At 46.5% G+C, this 16926-nt stretch overlaps 6 protein-coding genes across 6 annotated transcripts; 1 reads left to right on the forward strand and 5 right to left on the reverse strand.

Annotated features, from left to right (window-relative positions):
* Positions 1-3054: 3054 nt before the first annotated feature.
* RhiXN_08992 (mitochondrial carrier protein) lies at positions 3055-4245 on the reverse strand (the record flags this gene model as incomplete). The annotated part of the gene is made up of 5 exons (XM_043328808.1): positions 3055-3350; positions 3421-3589; positions 3644-3759; positions 3812-3976; positions 4023-4245. The coding sequence occupies 5 exons, from the start codon at positions 4243-4245 to the stop codon at positions 3055-3057; spliced, it is 969 nt and encodes a 322-aa protein (XP_043180254.1).
* A 256-nt stretch (positions 4246-4501) lies between these two features.
* Positions 4502-5033, forward strand: RhiXN_08993 (uncharacterized protein; the record flags this gene model as incomplete). The annotated part of the gene is made up of 6 exons (XM_043328809.1): positions 4502-4524; positions 4573-4613; positions 4667-4730; positions 4779-4853; positions 4902-4943; positions 4994-5033. 6 exons carry the CDS (start codon positions 4502-4504, stop codon positions 5031-5033), a joined length of 285 nt encoding a protein of 94 aa, XP_043180255.1.
* Positions 5034-5076: 43 nt separating this feature from the next.
* Positions 5077-8973, reverse strand: RhiXN_08994 (Helicase associated domain (HA2); the record flags this gene model as incomplete). Its single annotated transcript, XM_043328810.1, has 13 exons — positions 5077-5155; positions 5214-5422; positions 5501-5634; positions 5687-5867; positions 5919-6296; positions 6363-6484; positions 6542-6704; positions 6760-6893; positions 6948-7050; positions 7106-7551; positions 7605-8774; positions 8831-8879; positions 8932-8973. 13 exons carry the CDS (start codon positions 8971-8973, stop codon positions 5077-5079), a joined length of 3210 nt encoding a protein of 1069 aa, XP_043180256.1.
* Positions 8974-9204: 231 nt separating this feature from the next.
* RhiXN_08995 (ATP-dependent RNA helicase DHX8) lies at positions 9205-11606 on the reverse strand (the record flags this gene model as incomplete). Its single annotated transcript, XM_043328811.1, has 11 exons — positions 9205-9404; positions 9461-10174; positions 10232-10307; positions 10356-10846; positions 10899-10973; positions 11025-11037; positions 11087-11191; positions 11256-11288; positions 11353-11398; positions 11448-11476; positions 11541-11606. 11 exons carry the CDS (start codon positions 11604-11606, stop codon positions 9205-9207), a joined length of 1848 nt encoding a protein of 615 aa, XP_043180257.1.
* A 231-nt stretch (positions 11607-11837) lies between these two features.
* Positions 11838-13133, reverse strand: RhiXN_08996 (transaldolase; the record flags this gene model as incomplete). The annotated part of the gene is made up of 7 exons (XM_043328812.1): positions 11838-12010; positions 12069-12183; positions 12233-12409; positions 12463-12750; positions 12802-12920; positions 12970-13014; positions 13064-13133. 7 exons carry the CDS (start codon positions 13131-13133, stop codon positions 11838-11840), a joined length of 987 nt encoding a protein of 328 aa, XP_043180258.1.
* A 936-nt stretch (positions 13134-14069) lies between these two features.
* RhiXN_08997 (major facilitator superfamily transporter) lies at positions 14070-16783 on the reverse strand (the record flags this gene model as incomplete). The annotated part of the gene is made up of 21 exons (XM_043328813.1): positions 14070-14097; positions 14356-14642; positions 14695-14742; positions 14798-14841; positions 14889-14930; positions 14972-15054; positions 15118-15200; positions 15253-15283; positions 15338-15406; positions 15458-15622; positions 15674-15734; positions 15786-15850; positions 15894-15944; positions 15997-16038; positions 16087-16158; positions 16206-16281; positions 16331-16370; positions 16421-16439; positions 16487-16507; positions 16560-16607; positions 16659-16783. The coding sequence occupies 21 exons, from the start codon at positions 16781-16783 to the stop codon at positions 14070-14072; spliced, it is 1500 nt and encodes a 499-aa protein (XP_043180259.1).
* Positions 16784-16926: the final 143 nt, after the last annotated feature.

Genomic DNA, 16926 nt, shown 5'->3' on the forward strand with positions numbered 1-16926 from the left:
CCTATCATTGTACAAGGCCTTACAGCCAGATCACTAATAGTTAGACATTGTAGGGTAGATCCCACCACCTTAAGCAGTTCTTACTTGTACCCCATACAGCCACAAGCGCCTGCACCCTTGATGTCCTTACAGACATCTAGGACAACCCCCAAACTTTCAGGAGCTATTTCTCTTAACCAAAACTATGCACATGCAAACTGTCTGCTCTGAGAGAAGGAAGTCATCTGGTACTATACATGTCCAAAGTATTAAGCTCTCTGGTGCAAAGCTTCCAGAGAGGCACAGCAGTGAGGAGATAAATGGCAATTTTGCTCTGTTTTTCCTATAAAAATCTACTTCTTTTCTTCTTACCCCTGTGCCTCTCTGGAAGCTTTGCACCAGAGAGCTTAATACTTTGGACATGTATAGTACCAGATGACTTCCTTCTCTCAGAGCAGACAGTTTGCATGTGTTAAGAGTCGTGTAAGTACAGGAGTAAGAAAGAATTACTATATACAAAATGTATATGGGAATAACTAAGAACTAGTATTAAGAATCAGAATATATGCACAGAATATATGCACAATATAGGCTAGGTTATCAGGAATAACAACTCCTAACAAATAGTCTAGCAACTATGAAGTGCAGGTGGTTGGTTATGTATAGTACCTTAGACTAATGTTACTTAAGCCTAAGTGACTAAGGGTATGTATACTTAAGGTCTCTAGGATAGTACCTTAAGTAAGAGGGTTACCTGACTAATGTACAGGATTTATAGGATTTGCCTAATAAGTATAGGACTTATATATGCTTAAGTAAGACTTAAGACTTATGGGGTTTACCTAAGATATATCTAGGATTTATGAGATATTGTAGATAAAGCTATCTACAATATAAGGGGTATGGTGGATTGAAACACTATCACTCAATCACAACAATCCTTACAGTATTGTCGCACTATACTCAATGTTGAACTCAACAACTGTGACAGTCAAGGGGCACAGGGTTGCAGTAAGTACACTAATAGGTTACCCTGTGTCTGTTGGGACTGGCCTATGGTCTTAGTGCGCCAAATAACCTCCTATGCTATTTACAGTGAGTCAATCACTAAAGTAAATGCGCAGATAAGCTGTTAAAGGCTTGTGTGTATATGTCAATATATAAGAGTGGATAAATGGATGCATTAGAAGCGTCTTCACAGGGTCCTTTTATACCCTGAGAAGGCGCACAAACAAGTATATACATGATTGATACCAAGAGGGGGTACAGGAGGTACAGGTGGCAACTGAAACACTTGAGGGAGCCAATACTTTGGTACGTAGTAAACAAACAACAGATCCTAATATTTGCCCCAAGGCAATGTTTGCCCCAAGGCAGTATTTACCTGTGTGGGTCCTTAGATGTCCCAAGGCTAAGTGTTTCATCCTTGGAGTAAACAGTCCCAAAGGTAGGATACCTCTGCATTGGGTACTTACAGTAAATGGGGCATAACTCAGCCAAATGTTGTCCGTTTTGGGAGTTTGACCCAGCGTTCTGGAGCGCACAAACATGCGCACCTAAGCGCAAGTAATTCGGCAGTGTGGGATGCCCGGGTGATGGAGAAAAGGCGCATTTAGTGCGTCGGCGCTTAAGGGCTGATTAAGCGCCGGAGCACTTGTCTATGCGACAGGGGGGACCCTGAATATTTCTGTGTGTAGCCACAAGATAGAATCTTGAATAATAAATACTACAAACAAGAGAAATATTACTGGTTACTGTTTATCTACTCAGCTGAATTTATATATATTTAAATGAGTGAGAAAACAGCATATATGCAAAAGGCATCGCATATTAAGGGTATTCCTGAGGTTTGTAGGTTTTGTAAAGGTCACTATTGGATAGAGGGACCTTGAAAACCTTAGTTCGCATCTTTATCTCATTTATTTACTGTGAGATTACTAGTGTAATTAATAAAATAAGTACAGATTAAAGAAGAAATGTCATATCCATAACAGCATGTGCATAGTTTTGGTTAAGAGAAATAGCTCCTGAAAGTTTGGGGGTCCACCCCCCTTTGGGACCCACCAAGCTCTCTATGAGCAGGATTGTTCTATATCTCAGTGCTAATGAACTAAAATAACTATCATATATGCTAGCTTGAAGCCATACTAGGGTAGGTAGATCTAGTTTTGAGTTTGTACCAAGGTAGAGTGCATATACTCCTGGAAGCTATACATTTTACCTTGGCATTAATTTATACACAAGTAGCCCCAAAACTAAAACAGTGAGTACATGCTAGCTTTAGCTATTTAGCAAGATCTATCTTTGACTTTATTCACACTTTCCTGAGGTGGGTACAATGGGTCACTCTCACAGCCAGGAACCCAAAAAAGTATTGCACAGCCACTTTGATGGTATACTGACCCTAACTTAGTCTCTGTTGCAGCAATTCTCACAAAACTTGGCATATAGGTTCTAATAGTACATCTGAACCACTTTTATTAACTACTCAAATTGATCCAAGTGCTGGCTCGGGAGTAAGGCAACATGCATTGTATAATTGGTCACGTGTGCAATACTTTTTTGGGGTACTGTATAAAGTCATTGCATTTATAAACCATTTACAAAACTCAGCAGCTTTATAAAGCCCATTTATAAACGCAAATCGAGATCAAAACCGTACCCTATCACGCGGAAGCACAACTTTCATCTTACGGCAAGCACATGCATTCGGAATCATACATAGATCATCGGGACAGAGTCGGTGCGCATCCGACGGGTCGCCTATCTGGCCTTCTGACAATGTTAAGTTCTGCATGAATCTTACATGTAGTCAACGAGTTCTGTGATAGCTATCCTGACACATAATGTACTCCGTCAGCCACGGGTTCGGAGACAGCTGTGTCTGAATCAGGTTAGGTCATGTCGGTTCATGCGGTGGTCTATCAGTTCAATAGCTTCCTGCGCAATTCAGCCACTAAAAATATGTCATTTGACTAAAAATATCATCGGCGATTGGACAGCCGACGCATTAGTAGTTCATAACTATACCGGCATCATTACACTCATTTATGATTGAGACAGGAATCGGGGGACTCACGTTACGAGCGTTACTGCGTTGTTCGGTATGGTGCGGACGAGATTAATTGAAAGTCCTTTGTACAAACCTCTCCACCCTTCCCGTCTGACGATGCGAACAGTGGTTTGCACAAATCCACGATATGTGCGAGTATCCGCTAATTCTCCGCTATGAGGGTTCCGTTGTATTTGAAGACGGGTCCTTATAACTTCGTGAGGATATGTCGCGACCGAAGCCGTCATTTTTGAAAGAGCAGAGCAGAGAAAAATTGTCCCAGAGGAAAGTTGAACTGTGGAGATACCTCGTCTATCAGCTGTATCATTGGTCAGATAAAGCATAAGAACTACAAATACAGGATCCATGTGAGAATAACTCATGCTTACCAAACCAATGCTTTAGTTGTTCATACAAAGGGAATTGAACCGCGACATGTGCTACACCTAAGAGACTTGGCAAAAGGCCTCGGTAAAATGCTTTCCATCCCTCGGTACGATAAATCGTTCGAAACGCGTCCCATGTGTGGCGATACTGCAATTCGTCCTGTGGTTGTGTCTGGGGCAATCCAGTAAGACGGTCAAGTGAGAGGGTGATGGTCCAACTGCATACCATAAATCGCGTCTTAATGACCCAGAGAGGGCTTGTAGCAATGGTCCCAGATGCACCTGCAGTCATTGCTGCGATCAGATGGGTCGCCCAAGCTTGACGCTTCCTCAGATGGCCATCTGGTCATTATGAATAGCCCGTGACAGTGGATTGTGAGTACAGAACCGTTACCTTCAGTCGAAGAGTCGCCACGTGCGTTGTCTCCTAGCCACTTCTTTGTCTCGTCGTACACCGCAAAATAAATGGCCCACGTTGGAAGATAGCCCAGTATTGTGGGGCCAAGCCCTCGATAGAGTCCTCGAATTCCTTGATTCCTCAAAATGGACGTAATTGTACCTTGAAAAGTATTAGGACGAATTACTAGGTGGAGAGAGTGACTGACCTCGAATGCCTAGATAACCATGGGCTCCATGCACTGTACTCTGCGCTTGGAGCTTTGTCTTAATGACGTCGAGAGGGCATGTTACGACACTGCTGACCAGACCTAGTTCCTTCCCGGTTGAGCCAATGGAAGATGCAGAAAACAGAGCGAACCGACCTGCGCCTGCTCCAGCGATCGCTGAATTTGCTACCACCGGTTTGTGCCAAGTGGACGCGGGTGGCATTATCCCTTCCGCACCACAGCTCAGAGGTGTATCAGGGCGGAAATACGGTAGATTAGGTCCTTGGGTTGATTAGAAGTATGGTCGCACTAGCGACCTAGCAGCACACACAGGTGGATGAGCCTCCAGAGGCTATGTTTAGGATTGATCGGTGGTCTGCGAGAGCCCCTTGCGTCCGGAAGCGCTTGTCCTCACGTGCCATGACAGATAACATATTTCAACAGAAACGCCCCAGTTCACTCTAACCATCCCTTCCACCATGCCTCAAGCTAAAATCGGAGAGTGAGTTGGGTTCGGGTAGATAGAAATACGAACTTAGCCCCGATCCAGTACCCTGCTTGCAGATAGCGACCAGACCATCGTCGTAGAAGGTGATTAGTCAGATTACCTCCATTTCCGACACTAACCATTCATAAACCCTCAGGTAACCACTATTTCCCACCCGACTCGCTCAACAAAGCATACTTCAAAGAATCAGATACCCATACGTATGTTATGTTAATGCTCGCAGTACTTGCCCCTCATTTGCGTGATAGCACATGTCCGTGGAAAGGTGTCGCATCGTATTATCATGTTGAGGTGGATGGCAAGACAATCTCGGATGCAGCTTGGTAAGGCATCAGGTAGAGTCCGAAGTGATTATTCATAGCATGCCACAGGTACTATCCTGAGACTAAAGAAAAGGCCAACAATATCCAAAGGTGAGTCTTTCAAACTGCCTCTTCACGCTGTTGCCCATGACCCGTCATAGTTATGTCGCATTCTACAAGACCAAAGTTGCAATCTCCTAAAGTAACAAACATAATCTGTACTGTATCTGATGAAATAAATGAATCATTGGGTCGCTGCGATCGACCCGATAGCTTTGGGCATTTTCTTGTCCGACCCGCCAAGTTGTTCGAGATCGGCCGGCCTAGTGAAAATATACATCTCAGTATAAGATGCTTGCGCATAGTATATCATTAACTTACTTGAAGAAATGAGGTGCGACCTCGAGTAGCCAAGCCGGTTTGATCTCCATCACCTGTCGCATATAGGACTTGCTCGTCATCACCAGCTCATAATACAGCGCAAACTTGATCGGCGGCTGAGCCTGAAACAAACTGGACGAAGGGTGGATATACACAGTTTGATTAGTCTTGAGGGTCCGATACGAATCTCCACTCTTTTGCAAGCGGGCCTGGAGCAAGTTTGTCAGTACGCAACATGTGTGCTGTGAATTTGTACGTGCCGTATTGTAGAAATAGCCGGAAGTCACCGCCTTTTGAATGGGGGTGATGTCGTTCGAGTTCGGATTACTTTGTATGACCACTTCCACTCGATCACATAGCCCGGCCAATTGATCCCGAATATCACGGACACGCGAAAGACTTTTGAACTGGACAAAGTTTTCTGGGATACAGTTAGATGTTTTCCCAAACGGCTGGACTCACCAGGCACTTACCGTAGCACCATTGCTGTGAGTAATTCGTCTCGGACCACTGATCCCAAATGTTCAGCAGGGTAAAGTGATCTCCACCATTCTTCACAAAGTTTTGGCGTGCTTTATCCGCATGCATCTTCTTGTCTTTTGGGCGATAGAACAGGGACGATGACTCAGATAGCATAGAAATAATAGATAGAACCTAGTAGCCTGATATCAGAACAGTTCATGCACTCGAAAAGATAAATATCACTTCATCTGTACAGGAATACTGCTCGCTAGCGATGATTGTCTTGCTAAGCATCGGATCCACTGGGAACTCAGCCATCCGCCGCCCAAGTTTGGTCAGCTCCCCTCGGTCATTCAATGCACCCAGAGCGTATAGCAGTTCCAGAGCCCGCATTAGGGTCTCACCCGGCGGGGGATCCATAAATTCGAACTCGATGAGGTTGTTTATACCCAAGGATTTAAGTAGCAAAACCACCATGCCCAAGTTGGTACGCTGGATCTCGGGAACTGTATTCTCTTCCAATTCATTCGAATACGCCCATTTGGTGTATAACCGGAACGCTTTGCCCGGGCCAATCCTGCCAGCGCGACCAGCCCGCTGATTGGCGGACGCACGTGAACACTACAAAATGAAGACGTGGCAGTCAGAATACACGAGATCGCTGCATATAGTAGTGAATGTACGCACCGGAACAACAACCAAGGAAGCCATACCTGAGCGCGGGTTGTACGAATTTTGTTTGACGAATCCAGGGTCGATGACAAAAACTACACCATCAATAGTGATAGATGTTTCGGCAATATTGGTAGCTAACACAACCTATCAAATTATTAGGAGCGAGCAAGAGAGTCAAAGTGTCAACGCACTTGCCTTACGTGCGCCCTCGGGAGTGGGCTCAAAAATCTTTGCCTGCATTTCGCTCGGGAGGTTGGCATATATGGGACAGACGATGAGTTCAGCGACTTTGTTTCCAAGAGCCCTGGCTGTTTCTTGCAGGTTTTCCATTGCCGCATCAATCTCATCTTGGCCCTGAGAGCAAGATTGAATACTTGGCGCATCAGACTTCGAGCGATAATCTACTGACCGTAAAGAATACGAGAATATCGCCCTTGGGTTGAGTGGTATGGATTTGGAAGACAGTTGTGATTGCTGCGTGGAGATAGTTGGCCTCTGGCTGTGGAGTATAATGAATATCGACTGGGTAGCGGCGGCCGGGGACTGATATAGGTCATAAGCTACGCTTCTTTGACAGAGATAATCAGTTGAGCTTACCGTAAAAGATGGGAGCATCGTCGAAATACCCGCTAAACTTCTTTGCGTCCATAGTTGCACTCGAAATGAGTAGCCGGAGCTCTGGCCGGAAGCGAGCAATATCCTGGAATAATGGCTAAGCACCCCTGACTCAATTTGTCCATTCATATCGTGCTTACCTTCACTAATGCAAAAAGGATATCTGTACTCAACGTCCGCTCATGAGCCTCGTCAATAATCAAAGCCGAGTAACCTGCGAGATCGGGCTCCGTCAGGAATTCACGGAGTAACATTCCATCCGTCATGTATTTGAGCACGGTCTTGTCGCTTGTACAGTCCTCGAAACGAATAGAGTACCCGACCTCGTAACCGACCTTGGTTCCCATCTCCTCTGCGACGCGAGCAGCAACACTCATAGCAGCAACTCGACGCGGCTGAGTGCACCCAACTTTAAGCCCGCCTTTGGTGTATCCCGCTTCGTGGAGATATTGTGGAAGTTGAGTAGTTTTGCCAGACCCAGTCTCTGCTACCACAATCAATACTTGATGTGTTTCGATGGCCTCTAATAGTTGTTCTCGATAAGCATAGATAGGCAAAGATTTCCTCGTTTGCTCAATACTTTGTGCTAGAGTCAAATTGGGTCAATGGGAGCGAACCAAGTGGGGCGGTACAACTGACCTTTCTTTTCGGCTTCTTCAATCTGTGCACGCAAGGCAGAGTCACGATCATTGAGCAGCCCCTCTCCCTTCATGGCCTTGTCCATTACGAATTGAATAGTTTGACTCTCGTCAAAAACATAATCATACTCCTCCACAAGTTCAGGCTTGTCCATCGCCCCCGTCTTGAAGGCACTGTTCTTCGCTTGGGCTTCCTCCCATTGGTCAATGTCCGTAACGAACTGACCTTCCTTAGCTTCTTCGTACCGCTGGTAGAGGACGTTTTCTTTCTTCCTCTTATCGATTTTCCCTTGCTCGTTCTCGTATTCATCCGGGAGCTGGTAGCCTTCATACTTGTCCTTGATTTTCATACGACTCTCGGCCAGGGCCAGAACCTGCTTCTTGTAGTCCAAGTCGCGCTGTTCCCGCTTGGTAATCTTCATACCCCGAAACAAAGCCTCGTCATCCGCTATCTCCTTGCGTAAGAGTTCGATTTGTTGTATTTCACGCTTCGAGAGGTACTCCTGCCTGGACCTCTCACGCAAACTAGGCATTGCTGCCACTCGGGCTGCTGCATCATCGGCAAGTGCGCGCCGTTGAGCTGCCTCGGCAGCTGCTCCCGTGGCTCTTGAGGACTTGTCCTCGACGACTTTCTTGGTCTTGTCCCTATCTCTATCCCGTACTCGCTTGGCGAACTCGTCACGTTCCTTCGCGTCTTTCAACCGCTCCTCCTCCTTCCGCACCTCCTCGTCCACTAGTTCCTCATCTTCGTCACCTGATGGGGCCTGAGCTCGGGCATAGTATTCGTCCTCTTCTTCCTCCCGCCGGCGCTTCCGCTCCTTTTCCTCCTCATCGCTCTCCCAGTCCCGGCCGTCGGCGTCGCGTTTCCTGGTGTGCCGCTCCTTCCTCCCTGATGATTTCGACTCCGCCTTAACGGGTTCATCCTTTCGCTTGGAACTCTTCTTGCTTGGTAATGCTGCAACAGAGTCATCCTCGAGCAAGAATCCGAAGTTTTTGTTGCGCATTTCCTTGATTTTTTGCTCGGCATCTCGCCTGGAGTCGGCCACAGAGTGCTTTCCCTTGGATTTGCGAGGCGCACGAGAAAACACTTCTTGGGCAAAACGATGTCCATCGGGGGTATCCGGGAGGCTTAGTACTGCATGTAGCGCATCTGCAGATTTAGCCCTGGTAGCTAAAAAAAGTATACGTTTAACCTCTATCCTTCAACTTGTGGCTACTAACGCATACCTGAGGCTATTACAAAGTCGGTAGTTGTCTGGTCCGAGAGCCCAAAAAGCTATTCCAACATGTCAGTATTTGACAGTTCGTTTCTAGATATTGATACTAACACTAAGTGACTGGTCACTGATGTACCTCTCAAGCTCGGACATATGGTCAGTGGGAGTAGTGGCCAAGTCACGTGCCACCTGACCCTAATCTGTCTGGAACGCTTGGCGTTTAAACAGTCATCATCTTCCTGGAAGACTTCACTGCTCAGACATCTGCCAATAGCTCCATCTGCTTAAGGTAGTCCAAGGGGAGGGCTATCCGAAATTCATAATAATACACACAAAGCAGTTCTAGATACACAAAACAGTCCAATGCACACAGCTCTCTAGGCTTCATTCCACGGACTTGTCCAATACATCGCATAACAAAATACACTCGCGTGCCAGTTTGGATACTTCCGCCGATGTGCTGGCGGCCACAACCGCACCCAGTGTTGTCTTTGCTTCCAGCACCTCCAACAACGGCCCCGTTTGTTCAACGAATGATGGTGAAAGCATTACGAAGAAACCAAAAGCGGACACCAACCGATGGACTAAACACGGGATACATTAACTGGGGGAAATTGAGACTCCAGTCAAACTTTCTCACCTATTCCCGAATCTGCCTCTCTGGACAAGCCTTCCAGTATGGCGGTGATTACTTCAACCTCCCATTCTCCATCTTCGACAGAGTCCGGCCTCGTCGGGTTCTGCCTCCTCGACCTTTGTAAATGTGTTGCGAGGTTAAACACCAGAGTTGAAGCAGTTGTCCGGACCCCAGTGTCCTCGTGGAGTAACCCAGAAATTGTCACTTGCGTAAAGTTTGACCTATGCATGGGTTCGTTCATAATTTGCCGGAGGAGTGCCGGGTTAGATGAAATATTAGATTGAAGTCGTAAACTAGTCAATGCAAGAGCTTTAGGGGTTGCTCCTCCAAGCTTTTCAACGTGTTCAGAGATTTTGGCTATAACATTAGCCATTGCACAGTCATTGAGCGCGCACTTGGTCGCAAACGTCTGGTTTAGGAGCGCAACTCGCCAGAGATCAAGTAGTGGGAATAGGTCTTGAGGCTGAGCGACTGCAATAAACGCGTCAGATGCTTTGAAGAATTGCTCAGCTATCTGGTCGTTGATAGAATCGACACCTTGTACACGAGCTGCAGTAGCCATTGCGGCAATACTCGGGTATTCTGCGAGTCCAAGCGAAATGGTCGTTGCATGTATCTTCGATAACAATTTGGTCAGATCAGGGACCTGTTCATATACGATAGCTTGAGTAGATAGGGCTTTCAATGCAGGTAATTTGAGTGACATGTGTGGGTGTGCTATGAGAGTACGAATAAGTGACCTGTCGGATAAACATGTACTTCAAAGTCACGTACGTGGAAATGCCTGGTATAACAACAAATCAACACGAGTCTTTAATTCTCCCCGGTCAGCTCCTTTCAGCTCATCAATCTAAAAAAAAGTCAGATTTGTTCTATCATATCGATATATTTTGCCTACTCTTTCACCGCCCAGACACATGATAAAAGTTGGAGTGACTCGTACTCCCCACCGACCGGCTACTTCGGATGCAGCAGGGATATCCATGCTGACCTTTACAAATACCACATCCGGCCCAGCCTTTTCTCTGGCCAGATCTTCGAACGCAGGTTCAATCATCCGACAAGGGCTGCACGACGACGAGGTAAAGAAAACAACCGAAGCTTTGTGGGACTTGATAAGTGAGTCTAGAGAGGGCGGATTGGTGGCGATGTGTACCGGAGCGGCGACGGTGGATGATCCGGGATTAACTGTGGGCTGGTTCGCTGCAGACGAAGCCGCTCGTTGGGCAACGGCTTGAAGTAACAAATTAGAGATATCCCCTGTAGGCGCAGCAGTTTGCGGGGTTCCAGGCGGAGGAGTAGTTCCTGGCGTCGGACGACGGAACATGTTGTCAATCATAGGCCGCATGGAGGCTCCGAATGGAGTGGAGAGGAAATCAGCGGGTAGATCTTCGACACCGTGTCAGTCGAAGTATAGACTACCAACTACTTATATACTTACCGCGAATCCAGGAGGGTATATGCTGCCCCGTCAAAAACCCAATAACATCATTGGTGAATGAGTTGCAATTAAAATCTGTCGTTCATGTTATCATCAGGTTGAGAGCTGAATTCACTAAGGACACACCTAGCAAGTGATACTGTGATCTCGTTAGCTATTTTCGTGGAAACCATTCAATGACCACTCACTTTGTCAGCAGTATAATGTTCTCTAATGTCATCCAAGTACTCATTGAAAGTGTCTTCATCTATGGCGGTTTCTCCGAAATCGGCTATTTGCAGGGGCTGCCCATGCTGCCAAATAATCAGCACCCGTTCATGCAGATGGGCGATGAGGGAAACCTGTGGTATATCTTACATGTGAGTGCCCTGGAGCCGTGATGCTAATTCCCTAACCGATTTTATATACAACGCGTCAGCATAAATCAGTTTTCCTTTTTCAAAAAACCACCTACCTGTCCATAAAATATCTCTTTTCCAAAGACCACAACCGACGTATGCCTGACCACTGATGTTAATTCCCCCTATCGTATGGATCGTTGTGACCCACCATATACCATCGATCTGCTTGCCCGTCATCTGCATACGAATATTGCGTCGCGTTAGTCAAACTGCCGGTTTAGGAAAATCAGTCCCACCTAACCTGCATCGAAAGTGCTTTTGCCAGACCACCAGACAAGTCGTACACATAGAGTTGAACTTGAGACATTTTTCTTGATAATTTACTCTCAAATGTAACAGAGCCCGTCTATTTAAGTTAATGATCTCTTCGGGGTCGGGAAAAGAGCGGCTTGATGACGCGTCCGCGAACGCTCCAGCATTTTCCAAGGCACTTACGTCACATGTCCACGCAAGCGCCGAGGCGCATCAAAGGTTCAACGTTGATTAATTTAGTACAAGAGATCAATACACGAAAGCGCATACAGCCATCCAATGCCCTCTATGCTGCAAGCTTCTTTCTGAGGACATCCTTGAGGGTCTCGCCGTCTTCAGCAAACTTGCGAATACCCTCATGCAGCTTCTCAAATGCCATCTGATCAGCCAGGAGGGACCAGCGGAACTCGGGCTCGTTGTCGACAAACGAGACTTTGGCAATGGGCGCGCCTTGTGCGGCTTGAATTTCGATCAGTCAGTGTGCAAGTTCCGTAGTTGGATCTCTAATTCAACTCACCAGTCTCGGCAACGAGAACTTGGGGTACCGGGTCCGTGGAGTTGCGCAGCTCCTCGAGAAGGTTAGGTGAGATGGTAAGGAAGTCAACGCCAGCAAGGGCCTTGATCTCTCCGGTCTGTGGCAGATATTTAGCTCACAGTTGTTAAAGCTGCTTTTACACCTACGTTGCGGAAAGAGGCTCCCATGACAATGGTGTTGTAGCCGTGTTGCTTGTAATAGTTGAAGATTTTGGTGACGGATTGGACACCGGGATCTTCCTGCCCCTGGTAGTCCTTTCCGGTGCTCTTCTTGTACCAGTCAAGAATACGTCCGACGAAAGGAGAGATGAGAGTTACGCCAGCCTAACGGATGTCGTCAGGATCGTCATAGGCTTCGGGAGACTTGAGTAACGCACCTCGGCGCAAGCAACTGCCTGACCGAATCCGAACAACAGAGTAAGGTTGCAGTGGATTCCCTCCTTTTCGAGCTGGCGAGCAGCCTGGATGCCCTCCCATGTCGACGCAATCTTGATGAGGACACGCTTCTTGGCTGTTTCCTCGTCGCCTAATTTCTCAGCGTAAAGCTTAATCAACTGCTTGGCCTTGGCAATGGTGGCTTCCTTGTCAAACGACAAGCGTGCATCGACTTCGGTAGAAACACGTCCAGGCACGATCTTGAGAATCTCGGTACCGAAAGCAACAAGCTAGGGACCGCTTAGTATTCGGCTGTTTCATCTTATACTACTGTAACGTACGACGTTGTCGGTTGCGTGCTCAACAAGTTCGTCTCCAGACGCGCCTGACTTCTTTGCCTCGGCGACGGCCGCGTCGATGACTTTTGCGTAGGCGGGCTTTCCAGCAGCCGCAAGAATTACTACAAGTCACTTTAGCAATGGCATCAAGTACCCAAACATTGTACGCACGAGATGGATTAGTGGTTGCATCCTGGGGCTTGTATACGGAGATGGCTGCTTTAGAGTTAGTAGTGAATATGCCGAATTAGAGAGTAATGCTGACCCTCGAAATCGCCGGTGTCAGAGACAACGACAGTGCCGGTGGATTTGAGTTGGTCAAGGGAAGTAGACATTATGATTTAGTAGCTTGGTCGTGGAATGCAGAGACAGGCGGTAGATCGGTGAAGCATATATAGCGTTGGGCAAGACCCGTGGGAATCCCACTGTGGGACAATCGGATCAGCTCAGGGTCCTCCTCGGATGTTGTGCTCAACCTGCGTCTGATCTCAAATGAGGCGGCCCGAGTCCACCCAGCAGTGGTCAAATAGCCCATGAACGTGTATGTAACAATAAAGACTCAGCTTATGTCCTCTTACATCTCGTCAAACCCCTCTCGGTTGCGGCTCTGGCTCGGGGGCGAGTCCCAGTCAGCTTCGAAATCGAGCCTGACGCAATTTCAACCTTCTTCGTGTGTTCCAGGGCTTTCCACTGGGCCTTGCTAATACATTTTTCTTTGCCACACTAAGCCACGGTTCGACAAGTTCTTTTTCCGTGATGATGACTTCCGTATCTCGGTTGTTTCTTGATCGACCAGCATTCGCTGCCTTGATTTCTTCTTCTAGGTTTGTATGAGCACCGTGACAGTAGATAAAATCAGTTTCGAACATGTCTTTCACAGAAAATTTTCCTTCGACCGGCATCTATGAGTTTACAATCTTCGCGATAGTGAAGCCCCCATGTCAATCATTTACAACGCTACCAGAACGACACTCAGGTCCATTTTATCCGGTTGTTTTTATTGCCCATGACATCTAAAAGGTATACGTGGTTTGACAAACTTGAGGATTATATTTTCATTGGCCAGTTGCATATCTCTACCGCAGGTTAAAGATCGAGATAATCGTTCGCCAACCGGTAATCGCCAACTCACTTTTCAGTGCGCAGTTCCAAGGTCAACTAGCTAGATTCAATACACCCTTTCTCGCGCATACATTTGGTCAATTTTGCGCGTATTCCTGCTTATGTATATGTAGCTCCACTTTACTTGGGTGGTGTTTATTCGTGTGCCTTTACGCGACGGCATGCGAATATTTGCCACTATTGCATAGATGAGCAACTACTTTACGCGAAATGACAATTCGGTTAACTCTGTTTTTTTTTTGTCTCTCAGTCTTGTGGCCATTCTATATAATACTACGCCCAGTCTGAGATACTCCTATCTCGGTACTTGCAATCGAGTATATGTATGCTCCCTCGGACTGATCAGACTCATTTATATATAGGTTGTAGCTTGATTTCCACAGCAATAAAGATATATTCGCCTTTTTTCATGTATGATACCTCCATCCGACATACCGGTCCCCTTGGTCCACCTTGTCCTCGGCATCCGTCTCCTCGTCTAAACCTTTTTCGTTGTTCATCAACCTATCGCGCCGCTTGTTCTCGTGTGTCATCCAGACCCATAGCCAAACGGTTACGACGAGTGCAAAAACCAGGTAACCAATAGATATAATGTGAGGCTTGCGGAATCTGTTTGCAGACCATTCTGGGCGGTATATCAACACACCGGCGATTGCACCCAGGTCGCCTATACTGATCTGCATTGCAACCGCGACTGCGCGTTTGGTTTGTGGAGCAACATTCTACAGAAAGATGTGTCAGCTTCAAGCGAAGAATACTGTAAGCCGGAGTTACCTCGCCTGGCCAACTCAACAGGAGCGCATTTCCGGTGTAAACCCCTGCCTATTCACAAATAGATTTAGCCCAATGTCTAGATCATAGATCCGAGCTGAAATACCCACACACGCAAGATGAACTCCCACATATTGCCTCCCAGCTTGACTGTGAATTAGCTGGCAGATCCTTCAATAAATTACAGGAGAACATACCCGTATTAGTCGCGAGCAACAGGATATAGCCTACATGGATAGCTGGTCTAGCATTTTATCAATCCCATCCACTAATAACCTACCAATGATTCCAATTATCGCCGACCCAATTATGAATATGGCCCGACGATTATATACCGACGCTAACCAAGCAGAAATTGCGATGCTAGATATAAATAGGGAGTTAGAGAAATAGAATCAAGTGGGGCTAAAGGCAAGACAATCTTACCAAATAGCGCTCAGTGCATAAGGTGGAACAGTCAACAATTGTGCTTCCCATGACGCGTACCCTAATCCGGCAATAATGGTGGGCTAACAAAAAGATAAATATCATCTTTCTTGCGACGTCAGATTTACAACTTACCAAGAAAAGAGATAGCGAGTAGAGTACAAAACTATGCTCACTCAGGTTCCTTTGTGAATCAAGCCCTGAAATCAAACATACTTACGCGAACCCATGGAATAGAAAAGCGTATGCCCACACTAGGTGGTCGGTTAGGGCCTCCCTGACGTATTTCCTGTAAACTAATGAGCCACTAACTTCAGCACCAATTTTATATCTTAAATACCATTTAAATTGTTCGGAAACACCAGCTGAGTCATGTTTTAACCGTGCGATTAGCCGTGCTTTTTCGCGCTCTGTAAGGAAAGAGGCTCGCTCTGGCCAGTTTGGAACAAGCCAATATGCTGCAATAGCAACAATGACCGTAAGGATCCCTTCAAGGATAAAAATCCTAAGCGCATCTTGAGTTAAGATATCGTTTTTCAATGCCAAAACAACCCACCAAGCCCAACCAGGCTGTCCACCGACTCCATTCATCTTTCCGATAGCCCATGCAAGGATCCCTGAAAGAGCTATTTCAGTCCTTGAATGCACAAGTTTATTCCCTTTCTCACCCCCAAAAGCACCCGAGATAGCTGCACCACCAAAAAATACAGCCACTCGCCAATGCCGTTCACGCCTATAAGACACAGTCAACCAGAGCTTCCATTTATATAGCCTACCTGACCTGCCTTCTGTAATACACGGAGAAGACATAAATAACTCCAGGAAATCTGCCAAAATGATGCTCATTACAACAGGCAGCTGTGGGATCGGATGACTTACAACCCAGCCTCAGCCGTTCCCAGAAAGAACCGAACCGCAAATCTTGCTGCTCTTCAGCTTCGCGTATCAAATAACAGTATACAGACTTACAAGCCAGCCTGATTTTTCACAAATCCCTGGCAAATAGAGACAATGCCCCAGGCTAAAGTCAAAGTCGGGAGCCTAGGAAGTCTTAATATATGCGGGCATTGTATTTGTAGATTACATACCAGACCTTGGGGTTGAATCGCTTGAGTACGATGTTTGCCGGGACCTCCCATATAACGTAACCAACGAAATATAAAGCTGTATATAATGTAAAGTAAATCCCAAGTATGTTAAACAGTGGGCTTACCAAGTGCGGTATTGTAATTCGCCCCAGTAACTCCGGTATCCTATGTTTTGTCAGGAACGAAGATAAAAATCTGCACCATTGATGGCGTACCGTCGTCAATCCATCAAGCCTGTAATGGGAATTAATAGTGTTTCGTATAGTAGTGTGAGCACTCACTTGGCGTTGCCAATGTTGGCACTTTGAACAATATGGGTCAGAATCTCTGATAGGTCCATAGATAACCACTTACCGATCCAAGAAGGATAGGAGATAAAGCGATGTCAGAATCGGCAGTAAACTGGGCCGTACATCAGTTTCGGGATAAAACGATGATAAAAGTTACCCTTACTTCCAATCAACCTTCCTCATCAACGCACGATCTTCTATATCTTCGTTGTTTATACTAGCTTCATCCATAGAGACAGTAATTGGGGGTTTCTTAGGCGAATCCGAAGTAGAATTGGGTTGGGCCATGACTGGGATGCGCTGAAGTTGCGGCTCCACGCAAGTTTTTATCGCGGCGAACGGCGCACCCAGGCATTACTACAGCACGTCATATGAGGCATTTTGACTGGGGACACTGATGTCGCTACAGAACATCAAAATGGCGTGATCCT

This window comes from Rhizoctonia solani, chromosome 5 (genome assembly GCF_016906535.1).
Source record: "Rhizoctonia solani chromosome 5, complete sequence".
Taxonomy (NCBI): domain Eukaryota; kingdom Fungi; phylum Basidiomycota; class Agaricomycetes; order Cantharellales; family Ceratobasidiaceae; genus Rhizoctonia; species Rhizoctonia solani.